The sequence below is a fragment of the Nilaparvata lugens genome, chromosome 1 (genome assembly GCF_014356525.2).
Source record: "Nilaparvata lugens isolate BPH chromosome 1, ASM1435652v1, whole genome shotgun sequence".
In the NCBI taxonomy this organism is placed as follows: Eukaryota; Metazoa; Arthropoda; class Insecta; order Hemiptera; family Delphacidae; genus Nilaparvata; species Nilaparvata lugens.
The window spans coordinates 6,552,145-6,577,028 of record NC_052504.1 but is presented as its reverse complement, the minus strand read 5'-3'; the positions used below and the strand labels follow the sequence as shown (position 1 = coordinate 6,577,028).

Sequence of the window (24,884 nt, the reverse complement as noted above, 5' to 3'; positions counted from 1 at the left end):
TAGATTACAGTATATACTGGCTTATACACTTATATACAAAAGCTTACAATACAGAAAAATTATAGATCAATTTACATAATATAGACTAGGAAAATAATTATTGAACTGTATATGATATGAAAAAAGCAATTTGGAATAACTATACAAGATAATATTGTAATGCATCTACATAAATTGGCGGAGCTTTGGACATATCAATGTCCATTCTTCGGAAAGAATATTTAAAATATCCTCCTAACTAACTCTTCACCAAATGAATGGTATAAGAAGATCATTAATACATCCAAGGGAACCAATTATCCTCTAGATGATGGAAATAATGAAGAAGATGCTCCTGAAGAAGAATCCGATGCTGAAAACATTGGGGTGTATGAATTTCCCGAAAATCAGAACAGTACCTTGTAACATTCCAGAGTCTTGTTTATGGGAAGAAACGTGTTCAAGAAGAAAATCTCATCTTTAATTGTTCACTTCCAAATGACATTTTTCAGATCTTTATCACCTACTTATTAATTATCCAATATTATGAGCAATATATTATCATTATCACTACTCTTGATACGGGCTTTTCATCATTTTATTGAACCTCTGAACATGTAACAACCAGGGTTATGGAAAAACGACCTTAGACAACACACCTTATATCCATTAATATCAGTTAGCCTTGGATTACTGGCTAATTATGAATAACAGCATTGAAAATAGTATAAAAAGATCAATAAAGTTAAAATACTTGCAAGAATATTGCATTCTGATGAAATAAAGTAGATGTGTACTAAATATTTCAAACTCAATTTACGAAAAACTTGATTTCTTGACTCAGGTCGTTTTTCCACCCAACTCCTCAATTGTAAATTGAGAGTGTTAATTGGTTGTGTAGTGGTAAAATAAAAGGGTACTTGTTAACTTTTAATGTGTTTCAGTAGTTTTTGTAGTTCTAAAAATAATAAAGGGTATTTAGAAAATTTGAACAATATGTAAAATTCTGTTCAATTCATTGTTTGATGAAGAATATACAGTATAAATAAATTATGAATCATTGTAACACTATTCTATTAAAATTTGATTAAGTACAGGAAACGACAAAAGCATAATTCGTTGTAAAATTAGAAGCTGATATTTTAGTATTCATAGAACGAATGTGTGTGTGGTAGAGAGAGAGAGAGAGAGAGAGAGAGAGAGGAGAGAGAGAGAGAGAGAGAGAGAGGAGAGAGAGAGAGAGAGAAGAGAGAGAGAGAGAAGAGAGAGAGAGAGATAGAGAGAGAGAGAGAGAGAGAGAGAGAGAGAGAGAGAGAGAGAGAGAGAGAGATAGAGAGAGAGAGAGAGAGAGAGAGAGAGAGAGAGAGAGAGAGAGAGAGAGAGAGAGAGAGAGAGAGCCCACTCACCAAAGTCTTCTCAACGTTGAGGCTGGGCCGAGCCGAAGGATAAATGAGAAGCACTATGTTCACTCCAACGCCTATCAGGATTCCGATTTCCACACCAACGCTCAGGCATAGTATGAACGTGGCAATAGTCGGAATCAGGTCTTTTCCTACAAAAAAAAGAAAACAGATTTTCGGCTTGATACATAAAATATTACGAATGTGAATACAATATACTGATCTCAAAACAGCTGATACAGTTTATCAGTTTACATTCTACTGATGTACGATGTTGCAAAATAACACTGTATTAGCCAGTCAGTGTTTAAGGTCTCTTATTTTTCATATTTCACAACTACTAAGATTTTTATTTCAGTATTAATTCTAGGTTTCTAGTATCATGAAATTTACTTCATTCATCTTGATATCATTGCTTTGATATTATTGGAAAGGATATTTTTACAAATCCTTTACAAAGAATATACAGGGTCTGTATAATAAGTAACCGGACTGACCTCAGGAAATTTTTTATTGGCAAAATATGTACAATTTTTTTTATAAATCTTCAAAGTAGCCCCCATTGGAGTCGATAACACGCTGATACCGGATTTTCCAATCCCTGAACGCTCCCTGGAAGTCGGCAATCTCTATGCTGTCTAGAGCCCTCGTCGAAGCACGTTGAACGTTTTCCAGAGTCCCGAACCGCGTCCCCTTGAGTTGTCTCTTGATCTTGGGGAACAAAAAGAAGTCCGGTGATGCCATATCCGGGCTGTAAGGAGGATGTGGCAACGTTATCCTCGACTGTTTGGCCAACTGCTCGGTGACGAGCAGGCAGGTGTGCGACGGAGCGTTGTCGACGGAGCACCTCTCTGTAGTACTGGCCATTCACAAAGAGTTGGTGCCATCCGGATAAACTGTAAACGGCCAGTACTACAGAGAGGTGCTCCGTCAACTAACCGCCCGGGTTCATCGAGTCCATCAGGGGATTGCCGATTCGTGGATCTTCCATCACGACAACACTCCGTCTCTTACCATATTTGAAATGTTCTGTTCCAAAAATTTAGACTTATGCGCTCTTATCTCAAAAAGTAATGATCGGAAAAAATGTTTTTCTGAGAAAACTTTTCCATTTTGATAGCTTGATGATATAAAAATCGAAAAAATGAAAAATATCACCAGTGGAAAGTTTAATTTCAGCCTTTGCCTAGTATTACACGAGGGCAAACCGCTCATGAATCGCTGTCATGTGTATGAGGCTGGTAAATCGAGCGATTTGCCAACCGCGCGACAACCGAGCGTAAGTCGCTGCCATGTGAACAAGCTCTAAGAGTTTCTAGATTCCCCTTTTAGTTATGAGTAGTTTCGCCACTGATACTAATAAACATACTGAATAAACTATGATATACTTGAAATTAGATAGAGTTTTACTCACTACTAGAACGCCACATGGGTTTCACCACTTCATACTCAATCATGAAAATGACAGCGCATATGATGACTGCAGCCAGAGATGCTTTAGGAATGAAATAGAAGTAAGGAGTCAGTTGCCACAGTGCCAAAATTATAAGTAAACCTGCAATAAAAAGATGGAGATATAAAAATTGAGAAAATATATTTTCCAACCAAATGTATTTGGTTGTATTTGAATAATATATTCAAGTTGTCCACATTATCCCAATTCATCTGGTGCAATAATAATAATAAGTAGACTCAAATTTCAAATCAAATTCAATGAAATAAAACTACATTAAATTTATAATCAAACCAATTGTTTTTTACTTTCCTTGCCCTATTACCATAGGTAAGGAAAGTATTGTTTTCTAAAAAAATTAAGGTACCCAAATTTCTATATGTTTCAAGGCCCCCTGAGTCCAAAAAAGTGATTCTTGGGTATTGGTCTGTATGTGTGTGTATGCGTGTATGTATGTCTGTGTACACGATATCTCATCTCCCAATTAACGGAATGACTTGAAATTTGAAACTTAAGGTCCTTACACCATAAGGACCCGACACGAACAATTTCGATCAAATGCAATTCAAGATTCAAGACGGCGGCTTAAATAGCGAAAATGATGCCAAAAACAGGGTTTTTCGCCATTTTCTCAAAAACGGCTCTAACGATTTTGATCAATTTCATTCTTAAAAAAAACTGCAACAAGACCCATATCTGTAAAAATTTCAGGAGCTCCGCCCCAACTATGCAAAATTTTATTTTAAATTTCCAATATTATCAGGCATCAGAAACAATTTTGACAAAAACATTTTGAATGAAGAAGATTTAGCATAAAAATCTCTACAATTAATGTCGAGTAACATTTTCACTTAAAATTAAAAATAAGCTCGATATTTGAGGAAATGTGATTATTCAAATGCAAACTATTGAATCATTCACTGGAAGAGATAGCAGAATTGATCTCGTCAGGTGATCAATTTCAGATTATATTTTTGAAAACTCGACTCACGCCAGAGACACACGAGGCGGTTTTTGCCGGAATTTTTATAACGGCAAGGAAAGGTGTGTGAGTGCGCCACACCAGATTTTTTTTCTTAAGGGCTACTTTTAATATGAATAAAAATATAAATCTCGGTACCCTATTAAATTAATTTGACACAACATATTTCGGACACTAATGCCATTTTCCAATCACTTGAAAATGGTTTTAGTGTCCGAATCATGTTGTGACAAAATAATTTAATAGGGTACTGAGATTTATATTTTTATTCATAACTACCAATTACCTATACACTATGGTGAGGTAAATGTTATAATGGGCGTGGAGGAAGATAGTAGAACAGCGTTGCCAAATCTGTGACTGGCCACTGTATTGTATAGAAGATAGCTGAAACCGGTATATCTGATGTAATATTAACTGTTCATTCTTTTTAAGAAATGATCAATTGAATTTCATCTGTCAAGATAAAATCGTTATATCGTGTAATGATTCAATGATAAATTTTCATAACTGAGTATGAATTCCGAGCTACTTTTTTGTATTTATAAAATATAATTATAGTACCCTTTGAAATTGTTGAAATATTAAAAAACGGGAATAAAAATTGTAACCTGACGATGGTGCGATCACCGAAACTAGTAGTTACGTTACAATTTGTATTCTTGTATTTTAATATTTTAACAATTTAAAGGGTACTATAATATTCTATTTTATAAATTTTGTTAACTATATTTCTACATTGTTTAAAAATTATCTGGCAATATTTATTTATTGCATTTCTTAATCACAACATCAAATTAATGATTGGGAGAGAATCAACAGGATAAAACCACAACTGTCTCTCCCTAATTTTGATAAAATAGGCCAAATGAGGTTATGTAAAACAAAAATTTACAGTCCAAATACCCATTATACTAATAATGGCTAATTATAAAAATAGGCCAAATCTGCACTTATTATGCAGATCTCAAAAATGTATAGTCCAAATACACATTATACTAAACATTTAGAATTTGGGTTAATTAGAAAGATGAAATGTTGCAAAGCAAGAAAAGGATAGCGCTTTCTTCTTTCTTGAATGATGGACAAGGATAGCAGCACCAATATTAATCAAATTCTGCCATTATAGCATGGACCTCACTATATAATAGATATTCCTCTACAACTAAAATAACTTGATCTGATCAATGTATTGTAATGTAAATAAATAAATAAATAAATAAATAAATAAATAAATAAATAAATAATAAATAAATAAATAAATAAATAAATAAATAAATAAATAAATAAATAAATAAATAAATAAATAAATAAATAAATAATAAATAAATAAATAAATAATAAATAAATAATAAATAAATAATAAATAAAATGTTAAGAAATTACCAAAATTGCAAAATCACCATTTTGTGGGGTTCTAGTTCACCAATTTTCAAATTTATTTTCTGCTGTTATCATTGTGGATTGAACATAACATCATGTGTTATTAGTAATTAGAATTGTAAAAGTAATTCTTCATACAGAATTATAGTATTTAGCAAAATACTATAAACTAAATTATTGATTTTTAGATTAAACTGATCGGGAAGTTTAAACTCTTTTTGAAGTTGGCCTCGCACATTTCTGTCTTGTCCCAATGTCTTATGAATCATAATCCTTAGGTTACAAGAATAAGAACAATTTTTAATAATGAATAAATGAAAAAATGAATAATTAAAGCATTTATTATTTCCAATTATATTCTATGGTTCACACAATCAAAAGCTTTGGATAAATCAAGAAATATTGCGGCTGCCTTCTCACCTGAATCTATTATATCTATTAGTCTTTCAGCAAGGGATACTATTGCAGTCTTAGTAGATTTCCCTTTCTGGAACCCATGCTGTTCATCACATATGAAATTAATTTCTTCCAGGTGCATCAATAGCCTATTTAAAACTACTCTTTCAAAAATTTTACTTATTACATTTAGAATACTAATGGGTCTATAATTTTCAACTCTTTCAGAATCACCGCTCTTGAAAATTGGCAAAATTTTTCCTTGTTTCAGATCATCAGGGAAAATACCCTGCTCTAGTGAAGTATTAAGGAGATGCAATAAAGGGTCCAGTAATTCATTTTCACATTCTTTTAAAATTTTGCTTGAGACCCCATCCAATCCTACTGTTTTTTTTGTTATTCCCTGATTCCCTGACTATAGGTGTTACCCTGATGATTTGAATTATAGATGTTCATCTACCATGTTTCGTTCATAAGTTGGAGCTGTCGGAAATGTGTACAATACTGGAGATATTTTGAGCTCTCAAAAGGTTTTAATAGATAGGTTTCAGGAGCCAGGGCCAGCCAATAGCATGCTCAATATTGTGATATGCAGGGTGGGTGAAAAGTCCGAGAACGGCTTAATATCTCATACACAAAGGTAATTTGACGGTGGGTGTGATTGGGGATCCTACTCATATTGAAAATACTACTTTACTATGACTTCAAAAATATGGTCCACCATTTTGGATCCGTATGCATTTTGTATGCAACTTTATTTTTTTAAATAGAAAGGTGGTCATGCAATACATGATTTCAATGCAGAATTTCAAGGCAAAACGAATAGCGAAAACCGCACATCCTTATCTCGAACCGTTTGGAGGATATTCACATTATAAATCAACACTATCAAATCAGAAATGAGATAGATAAGGGGTATTGATCAATAATGTGAATATCGTCGAAACGGTTTGAGATTTCGATGCGTGGTTTTCGTCGTTCATTTTGTCTTGAAATCCGTAATTTGAAATCATGTATCGCATAACCACCTTCCTATTCCAAAAAGTAAAGTTGCATTATAAATGGCGGATCCAAGATGGCAGACCAGATTTTTGAATTCATAGTAAAGTAGTATTTTTAATTTGAGTAGGATCCCCAACCACGCCCACCTTGAAAACACATTTTTCCATGAGATACTAAGCCGTTCTCATACGTTTTTCTTCACTTTCTGCTTTGAATAGTTTTGTTTAATAATGTGAATATCTTTGAAACGGATTGATATTCCGATATGCGGTTTTCGCCATTCATTTTTTTCTTGAAATTGTGTATCGAAATTATGTATATTGTATGACCACCTTCCTATTTAAAAAAACAAAGTTGCATTCAATATGGCAGATCCAAGATCGAGGACCAGATTTATGAAGTCATAGTAAAGTAGTTTTTTTCACGGTATATAGAAGAAGACGGTAGGTGTCACGCGCATGTTTGTGCTAAATTTCCGGTGTAGCTGACGTCATTTTATATCCTATCATCTGTTTTTAATAAGTACGTTTTATAAATTGCTAATAGGTGTTAAAAACCTCGGTTGGTGGCGATGACGCAAACTAGCTGGTTGGCCACTGCGCACACATTTTATGACCTCTACCGTTTTCATCTAAATACCGTGGTTTTTTTCGATTTTAGTAGGATCCTTAATCACACCCACCGTCAAATTACCTTTGCGTATGAGATATTAAGCCGTTCTCGGACTTTTCACCCACCTGTATATCCAGTAATGAGAGATTTCAATTATTCATCTCATTCATTCACACAATCACAAAATTAATCAATGGAACTATTTTTTCAAAATTTTTTTTTATAAAATTCAATTAATCAATGTTTACATAATCACATCCAATTGATTGATGGAATTGATTTTATCTACGACCATGTTATAATGTACAGGGGTTTAACAGGGGTCTAATAGGGGTCTTTTCGCAATGGATTTTCAAAACTATACTATAATGTGAACATTATGATATGTTTATGATAGGTTTATCAGAGATTGACAATGGTGTAACAACCGAAACCGGTCTAAGTAAGAATAAATCTGTGGTTTTTGACAATTTCTTAGTATTTTTATTTAATTATGCAAAGACTTGAACATTGTAACACGGTTTTCAATGCTGGCCGCATCATTATTAAAACACGGTTTTTGATGCTGGCAACAGATTTCAGTTTATCAAGTTTTCAATTTGTCGAGTTTTAATTTTGTGAAGTTTTCAGTTCATCAAGTTTTTAATACGTCATGTTTTCAATTAGTCAAGTTTTCAGTTTGACTTGGTTTCAGTATTTCAAGTTTACTGTCCACTCTCTCTGATTAGCTTTTTCCACTATTGTTATTTCAATCTTTTTACCATTTAGGCTTGTTAGTTGATTTCTAACCTTTCACAACAAGTCAGCAATGTGATAACTTTGCTTGAATGATCGTAGATAAAACAGTGTACAACAGTTTTATAATTCGTCTCTAAAGCACTCATGAGATGCTTAAGGTGGGCCTTCCACTGGAACCGATTTCGTCCGAACTAGCACAGGCCGAAAACTACCGAACTCGTCCGAACGATCCCCTAACACAGAAAACAATACATGCTCGTCCATTGCAACAGGTTCATACGTCCGTGCACGGCCGTCTCCAGCCGATCAAGTTTTCGATCCGAATTGAATGGGATTTTCCAGCTCTATCCGGACGAAGTCGAGCTGAGACAACATCATCCTAACCTCAAAATTGTTTCACAGTCTTGTCTGTTTTGTTTTTTTAACTTGTTCTGTTTTATAAAGTTTTAACTATGGGCAATGAAAAGTTGATAAGTTTGGTCCAAGAGCATGTTCCATTGTGGGATATGCGAGACAAAAGATAGAATAGAATAGAATAGAATAGAATAGAATAGAATAGAATAGAATAGAATAGAATAGAATAGAATAGAATAGAATAGAATAAGTTTTAATGTAACCGCTTCTGAGGTCTTCAGAAGCATTACCTCCGTCACAATGTACAGCAAATGTCACACATACAATACAATAATAATTGGAAAGATACTATTCCAAAAGAACTACAATATCATGATATATTAATATCATGTCCAAACAAAGAAAGATATTATATATATATATAATATATATATATATATATATATATATATATATATATATATATATATTATATATATATATATATATTCAAATATAAGATATTCTGGTCTTGAAATATAATGCAGTCACACAAATAAAAACGAACAAACAGAAATGAAAAGAAATGAAAATGAAAAAGAAATTTATCGACGATATCATCGTCGTGATGTTCAAAGGAATCTGTGGACAAAGATTGCTGAACAAATAGGATCTGAAGATAAGATTATTTTAATGAATAACTAATTTATTGGATATTTGTTTATTCAGTTTTTAAAATCTCAATATAATTATTGTTTATGAAAAATTTTGGTGGCTATGATAGTGACTACGGTTCCAATGGACGACCATATTCGGCCGAATTAACGGCCGGCAGATTCGTCCGAACCAACAGGCGAACGGATCGGTTGAATACGGTTCCAGTGGACGGTTACCCTAAGACACGCGTTCGCTCGCTAAGCACACTCACTTGCGTCTTAACTCTACATCTAACTCGTGCTTTAAAGACCCTCATTATAAAACTGTTGTATAAACTTCTATTTCCACAGAAAATGTTGAATGAAATCCAGTGGTCAATACACAAATCTTCTTTATCCTATCACATCCTATTCTTCATTGTTTATTTTTAAAAAATCACATTATTGTAATGATAAATTGACTTTCAACCGAAGAACTCACCAAACGCTTTAGCAATTGCTACATTCCCGAGTACAGCAATCACTGGAACGAGCACTATAGACGAGCCGAGCTCTGAGCACATTTCAACAAATGACAGCGTTCGGTTGTTGTATTCGGTGGTGAATGGGGGCAGCTGGAAGGGAGGTAATCCTGGCCTTACAGGTCCTGCAAAAATGTTCAAATATGATTAGAAAATTATTATAAAAATCATTAGAATCGTTAATAGTTATTTGTGCAACTAGTGCGCAAAGTGACAGTTTGCTGCACCGAAAGAAACGTTTACGCCCGAGCCGTAGGCGAGGGCGGAATGGTTTCTTGAGTGCAGCAGAGGAACTTTGCGCAAGTATTTCACATTAAGTTTTTCCTACAGTTACCATTGAATATGAAAAGTGGGTAATTATGGTTAAAATTGCCTGAAATGCATCAAATGTTTTTCTGTGTAATTTTATTATTGATAAAAACCTTAATCCTAAAATCCTAAAGTCCTCGTTGTCCTTGGTTATATATAATGAATAATAATTAGCGCGTTGTGCTTCGTTGCTCACTATAGCAGCCCAGTCACTGTTACCAACTTCATTTTGATTTTGCTGCACTGTTGCTCCATATAACCTACTAAGTATTTTGCGTTGCCATGTTGCAAATCTAGAGTGCAGAAAAATTTTTCCCGCACTAGAGCGGAAAAGTGATTCTTTGCGTTCTGTAATCAGTGCAGCAATGGCCACTTTTCAACGTAACTGTAGGAAAAAACATTGAAACTCTACAATTTTTTTCAAGTTCACTTGTAAGAGATACCGTTATTACAAACAAAGTTCCAATAGTTCACGTTATAATGGATAGCAATGGTATTGCTATCCTCCTCTATCATTCAACAAAGAAGATAGCGCTATCTCTTTCTTGCTTTGCTCTGTTGCCAGATCGTCTTTCAACAATGTAGAATTGATAATTAATTAACAAAATATTTCATCTTAATCAAAGATTAGAAAAGAAAAAACAGGCTATTGACCAAAATTTCTTCAATTTCCTAATTTCGTTTCAAATTGTCCATATAAAATCAAAATGTCATAATAAAATTATCAATCTATCCAAATTTAAAATTGTTTGTTTTATTCTAATTTTCAGATTGTGATTTGGTGTAGAAATTGGAATGGAAATGATCTACGTATATTTGGAAAATTTTAAACTAAATTAGGAAATTGAAGAAGTTTTGGGCAATAGCCTGTTTTTTTACCCCCCTTGTATAGTTTTTGCTAAAATAATAAATAAATAAAATTCATTTTAAAATTATTATTTCTTGCTTAATAAAATATAACTGATTACTTTAAACGAGAATTTCTGCAATTATTGTACAATGTAGAAATATTTCTACATTGTTAAAAACGATCTGGCAGCAGAGCAAAGCTAGAAAAAGATAGCGCTATCCGCTTTGTAGAATGATAGAGAAGGATAGCATATTGCTAATCAAACACTGCCGTTATAACGTGGACCTCACTATAGTACACTGGACATCACCATTTTAGATTATTAAAACTAGGAGTTTTTTTTTTCAATGAGTACACATATTAGTCAGCTTTTAAATATTTAATAAGTCTCAATTCACACTTACGCGACTCAGGTCGAGAAGAGACTCGACTCTAGTCGAGAGCATGTTTTTCAAATGGTGACGTGACGGAGACTAGAATCGACTGGTCTGAGTGTCATCATTTGGAAACACATGCTCTCGACTATCGAGTCTCTTCTCGACCTGAGTCGCGTAAGTGTGAGTTATGCCTAAAATTCATGATTTCATTGTATAACTTGGCAATTCTTCAAACTTTAAACACTAATTGTCCTCAATTAATAATTTTTTACCTGTTAGAATGAAAGGCACACTTCCTAACGAATGGAAGTGATAGGAAACAGCTGAACAAACAACCACTACGAGAGCATTCCTTGATATAGACAGCAGCCACAGTATTCTGCTCACAGTTGCTTGTTGGGATGCTGAAGCTGCATTAAATTTTAAATCCTTCATTTTCTGAAAATTAAGTAGTAGTTAGTATTAGTGCAAGATGCGCCAGAGAAACTTACTTATTTGAAAGGTCAATAAAAACAGTACTTTAGTTATTATTTTCATACGAGAATACAATTTCCCAATTTTTTATGCAGTCTTGAAAACGACATCAGATCAATGGCGACCCCCATTGCGCATACACTGATGAAGACACTTTTTGAAATTCCTATACACTCGTTGCAGAATATCAATGGGTATGATGGCAATGGGGTCGCGAATGTTGTTCTTAAGGTGCGCTAAGGTCCGTGGTCGATCGACATGAACCAGAAATTTCAAAAAAAACCTATAAAAAATCACATTGAGGAAACGCATGTGGAAATGAGCCTCGTCACTGAAAAAAATGAATGCGTCTTCAGGCAGGTTGTCAATCAGCATTATCATATCCATTTTGACGGGCAACAAAATCGCGTTCAGTCAAAAGTATTTTATTGAAAAGTAACAGTCAGCATGATATGGAATCTGAAAGTAGAAGAGCTCTTCAGAAACTAGAAGAATGGCTGGCCTCAAATATGTTGGTACTAAATTACAATAAGACTAAGCAGATTCCATTCAGGACGGCTCGGGAAGCAGTATTGGATACGAGAGATGGAAACATAGGTTCAGCAAACGAGGCAAAGGTACTTGGAGTAGTGCTGGACACTGAACTCTCCTGGCGACCTCATTTAGACCAGCTAAAAAGCAAACTAAACTCAGCAGTATTTGTTCTTAGAACCGTGAAGAAATTGCTGGATGCAGGAACGCTTAGAAGTGTTTATTTTGCTGTGTTCCATTCTCTTCTTTCATACGGTGTTATATTTTGGGGCAATTCAACTCATGCAATACATATATTTAGGATTCAAAAGTGGGCAGTTAGAGTGATGGTGGGTGAATCTATTAGAGCAAGTTGTAGAGATTATTTCAAAGAGTTAAAGATTCTCTCACTACCAGGTGTATATATTTTAGAGGCTCTTTGTTTTATTGATAGGAATAAAGATAGGTTCAATACAGGAGAGTTGTTCCACTCATACAATACCAGATATAGACAAAACCTCAGAGACGACATTCATCGAACTGGTATGTATGAGAGGGGGGTAAAGAGTGCAGGAATTCGGCTTTATAATTCATTGCCAACACGCATAAAAGCTCTTACAGGTTAAAAGTTCAGAATTAAGGTGAGGGAGGAGTTGTTGCAGGTTTGTCCTTATTCCAGTGAGGAATTCTTTTTGCATTATAGAATGCAAAGATTGACGACTTAGATTATAATTGACAAATCCTTATACCCCTTTCATAGGTGGTCAGTGGGATGAAAAAAATGAAATGAAATGAAAAAGTCAATTCTTGAACAACATCCAATTTATATCAATCTTATCTACAATAAGTTTCCTCTAAGCTTGATAAATGAGTCTACAGATAGATTTAAAATGAAACTATTCAACTGGTCAGTAAAAACACCAATGTATTCTATACAAGAGTTCTTGGACTCCGATATGATTATAGATGTTTGATTCCTTGATTGCTTAAAGCTTTGCTTTCTTGTTTTAACCATTTTGACAGGGCTTTGTTTGTACAGTTGTTTGTATAGTGATGAATATTTGAATTCTTCTGGGTTTACTTTAGATGCAGTTATGGTTATGTGTTTATATATGTATATCGTGTATACTTTCAATTACATCAACTTATAACCTTCTGACTTGTATAATGTTAGTATAGTTTTGACTTTGTCTATTGCCAATGTTGCTTAATGACAATAAAAATTTATGTATTTATTATTTATTTTATTTATAGGGATGAATTCATGGAAAATTCGTCGAACAGTGGAGTCAGAAATCGCCATAGCAGCTGCGTGTTTGCGAGCCGAACGCCGGGGACAACGCACAACTGACTGCCTCAAACTTTCGATAGAGTTCTGAGGTACGTTTGAGTACATTTTTAGGTTTAGCGACACTTCCACACTCCCGAAATGAGTTAACCCACGACATAATCAAATTACGGCCAGGAACGAGTCTGTGAGGAGGAATTTCAAATCGAGCGCGGAAGGCACGTTGCGTAGCAAGAGCAAGTAACCGACCATTAGAAAAGATGCTCTCAACTGCGAAGGTACAATGCAATATCTCAGCAATTTCCATCTGTAGAAGGGATTCTTATGATAAGCCTTGTGGTAACATAGTTGCACCTAAGGGTCCTCTCCTTTATAACTTGTTTTCTTGGTAAAGGAAAAGACTCACCGATTCTACGAATATGTCCACGGTCATTACCTCAGCCGGTAGAGTATTATTGCTGTCCATCAATACACAAACACACGCAATGCACGCACATCATTAAGAAGTCACACATCGTGTGACGCATTGTTTTCTTAAGCTGCGTACACATATACGCGCTTCCAACCCGCACCGAGCACGCTCCGCCCTCGTACCGACCTCGTTCCTCCATCGTACCGCAGTCGCTCCGCCCCCGCTCTGCAGTCGCACCCATCATGAACGTTACGGAAGATGTTAGATCTTCTCGCGTTCCCCGGTCAAACCACTCTTGCTTCCCGGTCGATCATCAATCGCTCTGCTGGAGTGACGTTCGGTTGCGGAGCAGAGCGAAAGTCTGTACGCACCTTTATACATCATTTTTCTCTCCCGTACAATAGTACATATTTGATATATAATTAATGAATTTTAAGATGAATTACCAATGATATTATGGTATATCATATTATCTACTTGGATAACTAGGATCACATCTATCTACTATAGAAGACAGTGGAAAAAATCTGGTGTGGCGCACTCACACAACTTTCCTTGCTGTTATGAAAATTGATCAACTGACGCTAGTGTTCACGCGCATCTCAAGTCTACTATTCTAAGATCTGAGCCAGCTGGTGACAGGACAATAACGCTGTAGACATACGAAGTCTGCTATCTCTTCATAGTGAATGATTTAATAGAATCAACAGTTGCCAACAGTTTGCAATTGATAAATCTTATTTTCTCGAATTTCGAGCTTATTTTCAATTTTAGGTGAAAATGTTACTGAACATTAATCGTAGAGATTTTTATGCTCAATCTTTTCCACTTGATTTTTTTTTTGTTTAAATTGTATCTGAAGCCTAATAGTTGAGAATCTAAAATCAAACTCTGCATAGATGGGGCGGTGCTCCTGAAATTTTTACAAATATGGGACTTGTGGCAGTTGATAGAGCTTATCAATGACTTTTTTAGGTATGAATATGATAAAAATCGTTGGAGCCGTTTTCGAGAAAATCGCGAAAAACCATGTTTTTTACAACATTTTCGCCATTTTAGTCGCCATCTTGGATAGCATTTGATCGAAATTGTTCGTGTCGGATCCTTATAGTGTAGAGACCTTGAGTTCCAAATTTCAAGTAATTCCGTTAATTGGGAAGCAATACTTTCCTTACCTATGGTAATAGGGCAAGGAAAGTAAAAAGTGACAACAATGCCTTACCAACATTCTCATTGAGTATGAAATGGAGTTGGAGCTTCAATTGCAAATTAACATTAAATTTTAAGAATTTCATTTTCTCATTCATCCCATCTTCAATGTATTCCAATTAAAATTATTTGTTTAAGAGTAGCTCACCCTCATAAGTAGCAGAATCAGGATGCAGGATAGACCGAGAGTGGTGTCCCAGAAGCGAGTCTTATGAATATTCAAGTAGACCTTCTTCAGGGTATCCAAAAAGCCAGACGACGAAAAGGATAGGCCTAGAAGTCCTTTCAATTGAGATACTGCTATTATCACAGAAGTTGCAGAAGTAAATCCCACCGTCACAGGAATGGATATAAAGTCTATAAGTACGCCTAGAACAAGTAAAAATTGATATTTCTAGATGAGACATGATAGAAAAAGATTGTATTTTATTTTCTACAGTAAAAGGTTTATCACAAGTTTATCAGGAACGAGTCTAGCTAAAGAGGGTTCAGACAAGAGAAAAAGGTAGGCTACTTGTAAGCTGCTTCAAAAATAGCTTAGAGCCGGTTTCCAAACTCGGGATTCAGCTAAGTTCTAGACTTTAAACAGATAGAGTCAGAAAATTGGCTTTCCGAAACGGGGCGTAGTCGCAGTCCACGTTCAAATTAAATTTCGAAAAACTAGAAAATTAAACACACAATAGAATAAAGAGAAAAGAGTGTAAAGTTTCAGCTATTTTGAATTATTTAGGAATGTTTTATCTTGTCAAGGAAAAACGTTTCCAATATTATAGAAATGAGAAAATAAAGATTATCATAAAAACTGCGACTTCGCTACGCCCCGTTTTGGAAAGCCAATTTTCTGACTCCAGCTGTTTAAAGTCTAGAACTTAGCTAAATCCCGAGCTCGGAAACCGGCCCTAAGCTATTTTTTACTAGTTCCAAATCCCCCTGATTAGGTGGGCAGTAGATGCTTACAATCAAAGATGCTTAATCAAAACATCAATCTATTTATTTAAATTTGATTAAACTTGTATTAATACAACAATCTCAGGCAAGAAATCGTATTCAAGATTATGGTTTCTCGATACATTCCGAACTGCGATTTATGATTTATAAATCGATTGTAATTTATGAAACTGTTATTTTTCAATTCCTTCTTTTGTCTAAATCCCAAGCTCAGAAACCGGCCTCAAATGGTTCACAAATTGAGACAATGTATCTGAGACATTGAGACATAGGCTACGCAAATGACAAAGACATACACGGCGTGGATTGAATATAATTCAACCATTATTGTAGTTAATGAGGTTTAGTCATTAATGTAACAATTAATAAATAATAGTTTGATCATTAATGTAGAATCCATGTACTCTTCCTTTGAATAGAAATCATTCTCAATCGACATGACGTCACCATCACTATAGTGAGGTCCACGTTATAACGGCAGTGTTTGATTAGCAATGGTATTGCTATCCTTGTCTATCATTCAACAAAGCGGATAGCGCTATCTCTTTATCGCTTTGCTCTGTTGCCAGATTGTCTTTTAACAATGTAGAATTAATAATTAATTAACAAAATATTTCATCTTAATTATGGAAATTCATTATGAAATTATTAAAAAATATAATTTCTTGCTTAATAAAATAATATCGGTTACCGAGCTTCGCTCTGGAGTACAAAAGCATGGAGTACAAAAAATGTATTACGAAAGAAGAAATTATAATAACATTCATACATAAATGTATGTATTTCTAATCACAGTTAATTGAGATTAATTCCCAGAGGAATGCAAAATTTCCCTCACAAAGGCCCAGTTGCACAACAGCCGGTTAAATTTTAATTAATCAGGATTGAGAATAACCCGGCTTTTTTCAACCGGCACTAAGTACCTGATAGAATGATTACAAAAGTTCAACAGCTGAGTCATAATTATGACAGAGTCCCACACACATGAACTCGCTCATTCACTTCCATCACCAACAGACGACGAAATAATTCTTATCAGCTGTTCTTCCAAGGATGAATAATAATTATACTTTTAATGTCCTTCAGCGAGTTTTCCCAGGGATGAGATCTAAAGATTATCATAAAAACTGCGACTACGCCCAGTGTTTAATTTCTGCCGGAACGCACTGGAACGGCGTTCCTGTACCTCCCAGGGCGACCGGAACAAAACGTAGTTGCAGCTAAAAATATCAAAATAACAAGAGGACACCACTCTGCTCTCGACACAAATTCGAAATGTCGAAGTGATAAACTTACAATGAAGACAGTATTGTGCTTTGGGCAATATTTTCTTAAAACTTACTTCAAAAACCAAACTACTTTTACTACTTTCATTTTCTGTCTTGAGTTTTAACAGCTTTGCATCAATTCACAAGTTTTGTAGTAATATTGTAGACAAAAATAAAAATAGTACAGTTTATCTTTGAAGTTGATTTTCATTCTCATTTCTCTCCATTCTTAAGGTTGTGGCAATTTAAAGTATTACCCTTTACCATTTAATTTCATCAAATCTGTATTTGTTTCACGTTAAACTTAATGAAAACAGATATAAACTGGGTTTGTACTATGGCTAAATTTAGAACATTTTTCCGGACTCCCTTCTATTCCATACCCCCCGGTAGTCGAGCCAGCCAGAGTTCCGGCACCTGAAAAATTAAGCACGACTACGCCCCGTTTTGGAAAGCCAATTTTCTGACTCCAGCTGTTTAAAGTCTAGAACTTAGCTAAATCCCGAGCTCGGAAACCGGCCCTAAGCTATTTTTTACTAGTTCCAAATCCCCTGATTAGGTGGGCAGTAGATGCTTATCAATCAAAACATCAATCTATTTATTGAAATTTGATTTAACTTGTATTAATACAAGAATCTCAGGGAAGAGATCGTATTCAAGATTATGGTTTCTCGATACATTCCGAACTGTGATTTATGATTTATAAATCGATTGTAATTTATGAAACTGTTATTTTTCAATTCCTTCTTTTGTCTAAATCCCAAGCTCGGAAACCGGCCCCAAATGGTTCACAAATTGAGACATTTTTCTCTGAGACATAGGCTACGCAAAAGACAAAGACATACACGGCATAGATAGAAAATAATTTAATCATTAATGTAGTTAATGTGGTTTAGTCATTAATGTAACTATTAATAAATAATAGTTTGATCATTAATGTAGAATCCATGTACTTTTCCTTTGAATAGAAAGCATTCTCAATCGTCATGACGTCACCGTCACCATAGTGAGGTCCACGTTATAATGGTAGTGTTTGATTAGCAATGGTATTGCTATCCTTGTCTATCATTCAACAAAGCAGATAACGCTATCTCTTTATCGCTTTGCTCTGTTGCCAGATCGTCTTTTAACAATGTGGAATTAATAATTAATTAACAAAATATTTCGTCTTAATTATGAAAATTCATTATTAAATTATTGAAAAATATAATATAATTGACTATTTCAGACTAGAATGCACAGTTAATATTACATCAATAAACCTGTATCAGCTACCGTCTATAGAAGGCATTGACAAGACGGCTACGTTTTTCTCCTATCTTTCTCCACTACCATTATAACGTGGACTTCACTCGTATGGTACAACGCCAACACCAGCCTTGAAATTCTTTTCAGGAAATAAAATAATAATCAGGTCTTAGACCCTCGTCTCCAAAACATAAAATATCAGTTTCAGGCCTAGCCTGAAAATAAAAATATTCAGTTCTTCTTCCAGAGTCACTCACAGTTCTATTGTTAGCTGCTTTAACCAATCTACAGCTCTGTTTGTGGCTTCATGCAGCTCTCTTAGGTCTCCCTCAAAAGAATGAATTGGACAATCAGCAGTTATGTGCTCATGGTTTGTGTTCCAACAAATCTGACTGCTGTATGCCCCATCTCTTTTGCTCCTGAGCGCATCGCCCTTTTCCTTCTCACACGGATCCTATTGAGAGCACTCCACTCTTTCCTCTAGGGATCAAAACCATGCACTCTTTCAGTTGGATCTTCAACTAGGAAGTTATTTGTGGGTGCATCTTGTGCCCACTTCGATTTCTTTGGACTTCACTACACTTGATAGTTGAGACATTATGCTTTGAGAAGTGAAACTTCAGTTTCTGATGAATGAAACCAAGTGAACAAACACCACTTAATGTGCTATTAGACTATCAATTAACTACAATATTACCTAAATGTAAGATGCCCATAAGAACTTGAACACAGCCAGTGAGCAGACAGAGGAGAATTGCAAAGTCAGGGTTTTTGCCGATGACTTGCTGGTAGGTCATGAGCGACATCAGAGCGGTGGGGCCAATCGTGATGTCCTTGCAGCTGCCCAGAACCATGTAGATTATACAGCCCATGAACGAGCTGTACAGTCCATACTGCAAAATTAAACCGACAGCTTAAAAAGTGTTTTTTTATTAAATTATTTAGTAGGCCTATTACACAAATTTCATAAAAGTATAACAGGCTTGAGCCCAAAACGATTCCAATTCTAATTTATGCAACAGTCCAAATGTAGCTAGATAGATTAATTATAGTGAGGTCCACGTTATAATGACAGTATTTGATCAACTTTGGTTTTGCTTTCCTTGTCTATCTTTCGACAAAGCCGGTGGTACTATCCTTTTCTAGGTCCACAACGGTGCCAATTATGTTTTTGACAGTGTAGAAATATGATTAATTAATGCAGAGAATCGTCATCGCTATTCTTCTATCTTTATTCACTGTCATTATAACGTGGACCTCACTATAGCAATAAAGTGTGAATGAGATTTGAATAATCTATTTTCAATAAAAACTCGCGTATAATAAACTCCCCCTCCTGGGGAGCACAACACCTGGTCGTGGTGGAGGGGCTTGTATACTCCCATGACCCGGAGAGCTATGCCGGCGGTAGTCTAACTACCCGTAGGGCCACCAAAGCCGGACAGGTTGAAGGGTAGGAGTCAGACGAAGAAGTGCTCCAAGAAGTCGTCGTTGGGCTAATCCCCCACAAGTCGGATTAAAACGGATTCAAAGTCACCCAACGCTGAGAAAACGGCACATTGGGTTAGAAAGAGAAAAAGAAGAAATATACTAAACTCCAACTACAGTATAGATATATTACAATAGTTTACTGAACTATAGTCTGGGCAAGACAAGATTGCACAATTATTCATATTATTATTCACAATTATTCAGTTTGTAACAGCTGTGCCTAGTTGAAAGTTGTGTGTATATTTTTGGCTTCAAAATTTCTGAAATAACTTAATTTATTCAAAGTGCGGTGATATTAAGTGCAAAATTTGACTATAATTTGGTATTTTAATCATTCTAAATTCAAATTTCTAGCTAATATATTCTTGGACAGAACTTTGAACTTAAAATTTTCTCAGTAAGAACATAACCTATTTTTTCGGACATTATTTATCAAAATTTGGGAACAGAATAGTTTTGGGCTATGCCTGTTGTTCTATCCCGATCATATTCATATGATTTGTAATTATATCAACGAATAAATAAATAAATAAAATATGGAGTACAGTGCTGCTAGATTTCACAGGATACAGAGAGCCTGTGTGCTAATTGTGTAAAAGAAAGAGTGAAAAGGACAGCGTGGGCCTTTTTGATAGAATCAGCATAGAAATACAATTTCATAAGTGTAAGTCGGAGTTGAATAATCTATTTTCAACTGCAATTATTAGAGAAAATCTATGGATTATAATGCAATACCGTCAGTAAACGGTGCCAGTAAAAACTCTAGTATACTGATCTCCAACTATAGTCTGTGCAAACCTTAAATTACAGAATTGTTCTTATGGAGTACAGTGCTGCCAGATTTCACAGAATCCTGAATCTTGTGAGCTAATTGTGTGAGAGAAAGAGCGAAAAGAGAGAGTATGCCTTTTTGATAGAATCAGCATAAAACGGCAACAGGGCTCTCTTTTATTGTTATATTGAAATAGCATTAGCCAAGACGGACATGGGCGGCCCTCAACAGGGTTAGGACTGGCCACGGGAGATGCGGGGCCTCTCTTAATGACTGGGGCAGTTTACCTTCCCCTGCTTGTGATTGTGGAGAGACTAGACAGAGGCTGAAGCACATCATCGGAAATTGTAATATACGTGCCTACCAAGGCGATTTAAATGATTTTATTTCGGCTTCTCCACAATCACTACACTACCTTGACAACCTCGACATCAAAATTTAATATATTTACAATATCTTATTAACCTGACAACGGTCTCATGACCAGATTTTTTCTTTGACTACCTACTATATGTTTGTGTGTGTCTATATATATGTGCCATACGCTAATAATAATAATAATAGCATTAGCCATATAGCCCCGTGCTGCAAACGAAGGTTTGCACACATCATAGTAAGTACACATATTCAGTAAACTATTATAATAGGTATCTCTATAACCATAGGCAAAATATTTTTTGTTTAACGAATATTTTCTAAAATGGTCAAATATCATGTAACATTTCATTGGAGTCCAATGCAACCGGTTCAAAGTTCATATCATCAATGGTTATTGAAATATTCCAAAATTAAGCACAATTCTGCACATTTCATGAATATCTCAGTACACTTTTAAATAAAGTATTCCAGGTGGTTGATATAAATAAATTTGGAATTTTATTCAGCATTTTTTTGAATGAAGGTGTGAAGAACATTCCTGCCTCAAACTAACAAAAATGTCCAAAATAAGTGCGATTATAGAGAGGTCAACGTTATAATAGCAATGGAGAAACATAGGAAAGCAGCATTGGCGATTCTCTGCTTTGTCACTGCCTTCTATAGAGGATATCTGATACCGATATATCTTATGTAATATTAAGTATTCATTCTTGTTTAGAATATTCAATAATATTTCATTGGCAAGAAAATAATTTCTCAATGATTAAATCATAATTTAGATTCAAGTCATTTTCAAGTACCTACAGTAATTATATTTCTACATTGTTAAAAAATGATCTGGCAACGTTGTATATCTTGGAAAGGATATCGCTATCTGATTTGTAGAATGATAAACAAAGATAACAACACCAATGTTAATCAAATACTGTAATAATTATTTATTTATTTATTCATCATTTAATCAACTCAAGGACAAAGAAACAGACTACAGTCCAAAACTTCTTTTCATCCCAATTTCATAAAATAAATTGCCTGAATAAAGGTTAAGTGCGACTTTCCAATTCTTCACTAATTTCCACATTGAACCAAAACACAAACACTTGAAACAATATAACATGAACCTCATTATAATTAAGAAATTATAAATATAATATTACCTGTGGATCAAGACCAGCCAATGTAGCATAAGCCAGAGCTTGTGGCATAACAGTCAGCCCAACCGTCACGCCTGATATGGCATCGGCAATACCCTTTTCCAAATTGTATTCTGGCAGCCATCTTAGTATAGGAAGGTGTCTCTTTACCAGTCCATACCTTTTGTCCGATTTCCCCATCTCACTGGAACAAATTGAAGAATTTTTTTAGTTAAGAAAAACCGTACAACTGTATACATACAGAATGTAACTTATTACCAGCATAATTGGTTTAATGATTTCTAAAGGTGCGTACAGACTTTCGCTCTGCTCCGCAATCGAACGTCACTCGAGCAGATCGATTGATGATCGACCGGGGAGCAAGAGAGGAACGCGAGAAGAGCTAACATCTCCCGTAACATTCATGATCGGAGCGATCGCGGAGCGAGTGCGGAGCGTGCGTGGAGCGATTGCGGAGCGAGTGCGGAGCGTGTTGGAGGCGCGTATATCTGTACGCACCTTTATATAAACAATTAATTTGTCACTTTAGACTCACTACTCACACTCACTACTTAGATACAGGCCTAGTTGCACAACAGCCGGTTAAATTTTAACCGTGGCTAATTTCACGATAAACCAATCAGAGAAGGCGTTTTGAAGAGACGGTTTCTCTGATTGGTTCTCGTCGAATTAATCACGGTTAAAATTTAACCGGCTGTTGTACAACCGGCCCTATATATCTGTATATCTGTAAGCATCTTTATATAAACAATTAATTTGTAACTTTAGATTCAGTCACTTTAAACTCTGAAAAATATGAAATATAAATGAAATATTCAATGGAAAATAGATTGCCAATCGTTGTAATTTAATGTATTACTAGTAAAAATTATAAATAAAGAGGTGTTTTGGCTTACTTTCAATGTTCCACACCTAATTTTAATAATGATTTATAGTAGACTGCATGTGGTTGGATGGAATGAGTTGAATGAATGGAAGATCTTAAATCAATGTAGTACCAATCAATAATAGTTTTGTCAATAGTAGAGATAGAGTTTGATAATAGTAGATCTTGTGATGGAGAGATTTTACTTAATAGGGAAAATTAACAAACGACTATTTACTTAATTCCAATTAAAACCCTGTTTTTAGTATAATATTGAAAGTGTTTTGAAGGTATAAATAACTACAAATACCTAAGATATGAAGAGCTTTCATCAATACTAAGCCATCAATATTATGTGCAATCAAACTGAAATATTTTCTGACTTCCGTAAATGAGAGTTTTAGTAGCATTGGAGAGCAAAAATGACATGAAAACTCAAATGTTTATTATCGACTTCAATTGTTACAATCATATAGGCTAGACTATACTTATTTAAAATTTATGTTATTGCATGATTTGCATCTGCCATAAGACCTCAGCGTTTATGGACTACTGTCAAGATTTCTCCATGTAAAACAGATTTTTCTGTAGATTAAATTTATAAGCACTTATACAAAGCAACTGAATTTTATGGAAATATTGAGAAGAAATAATGTTTAAGCAAACAATATAGAACGTTCAATATACAATTTAAAACTAAGATTGAAAGCAATTATTATAAACATTAAAACTAGGTCTTAATTATAACGGTAAATGCCGGTATAGGCCTTATTTATTTATTTATTTAATTGACCATCACAAATCATAATTATAATATAATATGATTGGGAGAAGACAACAGGCATAGCCCAAAACTGTCTTCTCCCAAATTTTTACAAATAAAACTTTCAATTTTTTTTATAACTCATGAAATTTATTAACCGTCCAATTATGAACATCAAACTATATCTACTGGAATGTATCTAAGCCACACCCTTGTGAATGAATTAATTATCAAAAGAAAGAAATAACAATAAAAATAGTAAATAGTTTGGCATCCAATAGCAGTTTTGAAAGTTCAATAACGAACTTTTTCACATTCTATTGTCTGAATGAATGGATTAATTATGAAAATGAATAATAAAATAAAAATTGTAAATAGTTTGGCATCCAATAGCAGTTTTGAAAGTTTAATAACGAACTTTTTCACATTCTATTGTCTCATAATGTTGCTTTTTTAATCTTTGTACAAGAGATTTATACTGGTACTTCCAACTCCAGTACTGGACTTTTGAAATTTATTGATCAAATTCAAAAACCGGTTATTCCGAACAAAATTCTCTATGAAACTTTGAGTGGATAAGTGATTTGATAATAATATTCCTACTACAGTACAGTACTCAACTAAATTGGCTGTAAGCCATTACATTTGACAAGGCGTGAGTTATTTGATATTTTACAGCTTACATTGCGAGAAATGTAAAAAATAATTGTGTGTCGTAGAATCAATAAAAGAATAAAGAAAGAGATAGAGAAATAGATTAGATTAGAGTTTTTTATTCATGTGTGTTACAGTATATTCTAGCTTAATTATTCAACTAGTTTTACAAAGTATGAAACGTTATTAATCACAATGAATTTTGAATGCAATTCAAATATCGATAATATACGATACGTAGGTTATCTTATGTGGTTATAATTGATCTTATTGAATAATCAAAATTTAGTTTTATCAATTTTACCATTAACATTAATATTTATAATTTCTTTCTCCAAGTAGCTATAATACTTTTTTCTTGTTTTCACATGTACCATATTAACCATTCTCTTTTATTACTTTTCTAGTATTTGTAGTCTATATATATTTTTTTTTCTTTGTAATAATTCTTAATGATGT

General features: G+C 34.4%; 1 protein-coding gene across 1 annotated transcript in view; it reads right to left on the bottom strand.

Annotated features, from left to right (window-relative positions):
• LOC111044607 (sodium-independent sulfate anion transporter) overlaps positions 1-24,884 on the bottom strand; it is a 50,913-nt gene that overhangs the window by 8,463 nt on the left and 17,566 nt on the right. Inside the window, exons 3-9 of the mRNA XM_039419867.1 lie at positions 22,147-22,327; positions 19,046-19,241; positions 15,033-15,253; positions 11,264-11,429; positions 9,404-9,580; positions 2,794-2,934; positions 1,386-1,531 (exon numbers count right to left, since the gene is read on the bottom strand). Of these exons, the coding sequence (XP_039275801.1) occupies positions 1,386-1,531; positions 2,794-2,934; positions 9,404-9,580; positions 11,264-11,429; positions 15,033-15,253; positions 19,046-19,241; positions 22,147-22,323 (1,224 nt within the window). The 5' untranslated portion in view covers positions 22,324-22,327. The remainder of the gene's footprint in view (positions 1-1,385; positions 1,532-2,793; positions 2,935-9,403; positions 9,581-11,263; positions 11,430-15,032; positions 15,254-19,045; positions 19,242-22,146; positions 22,328-24,884) is intronic.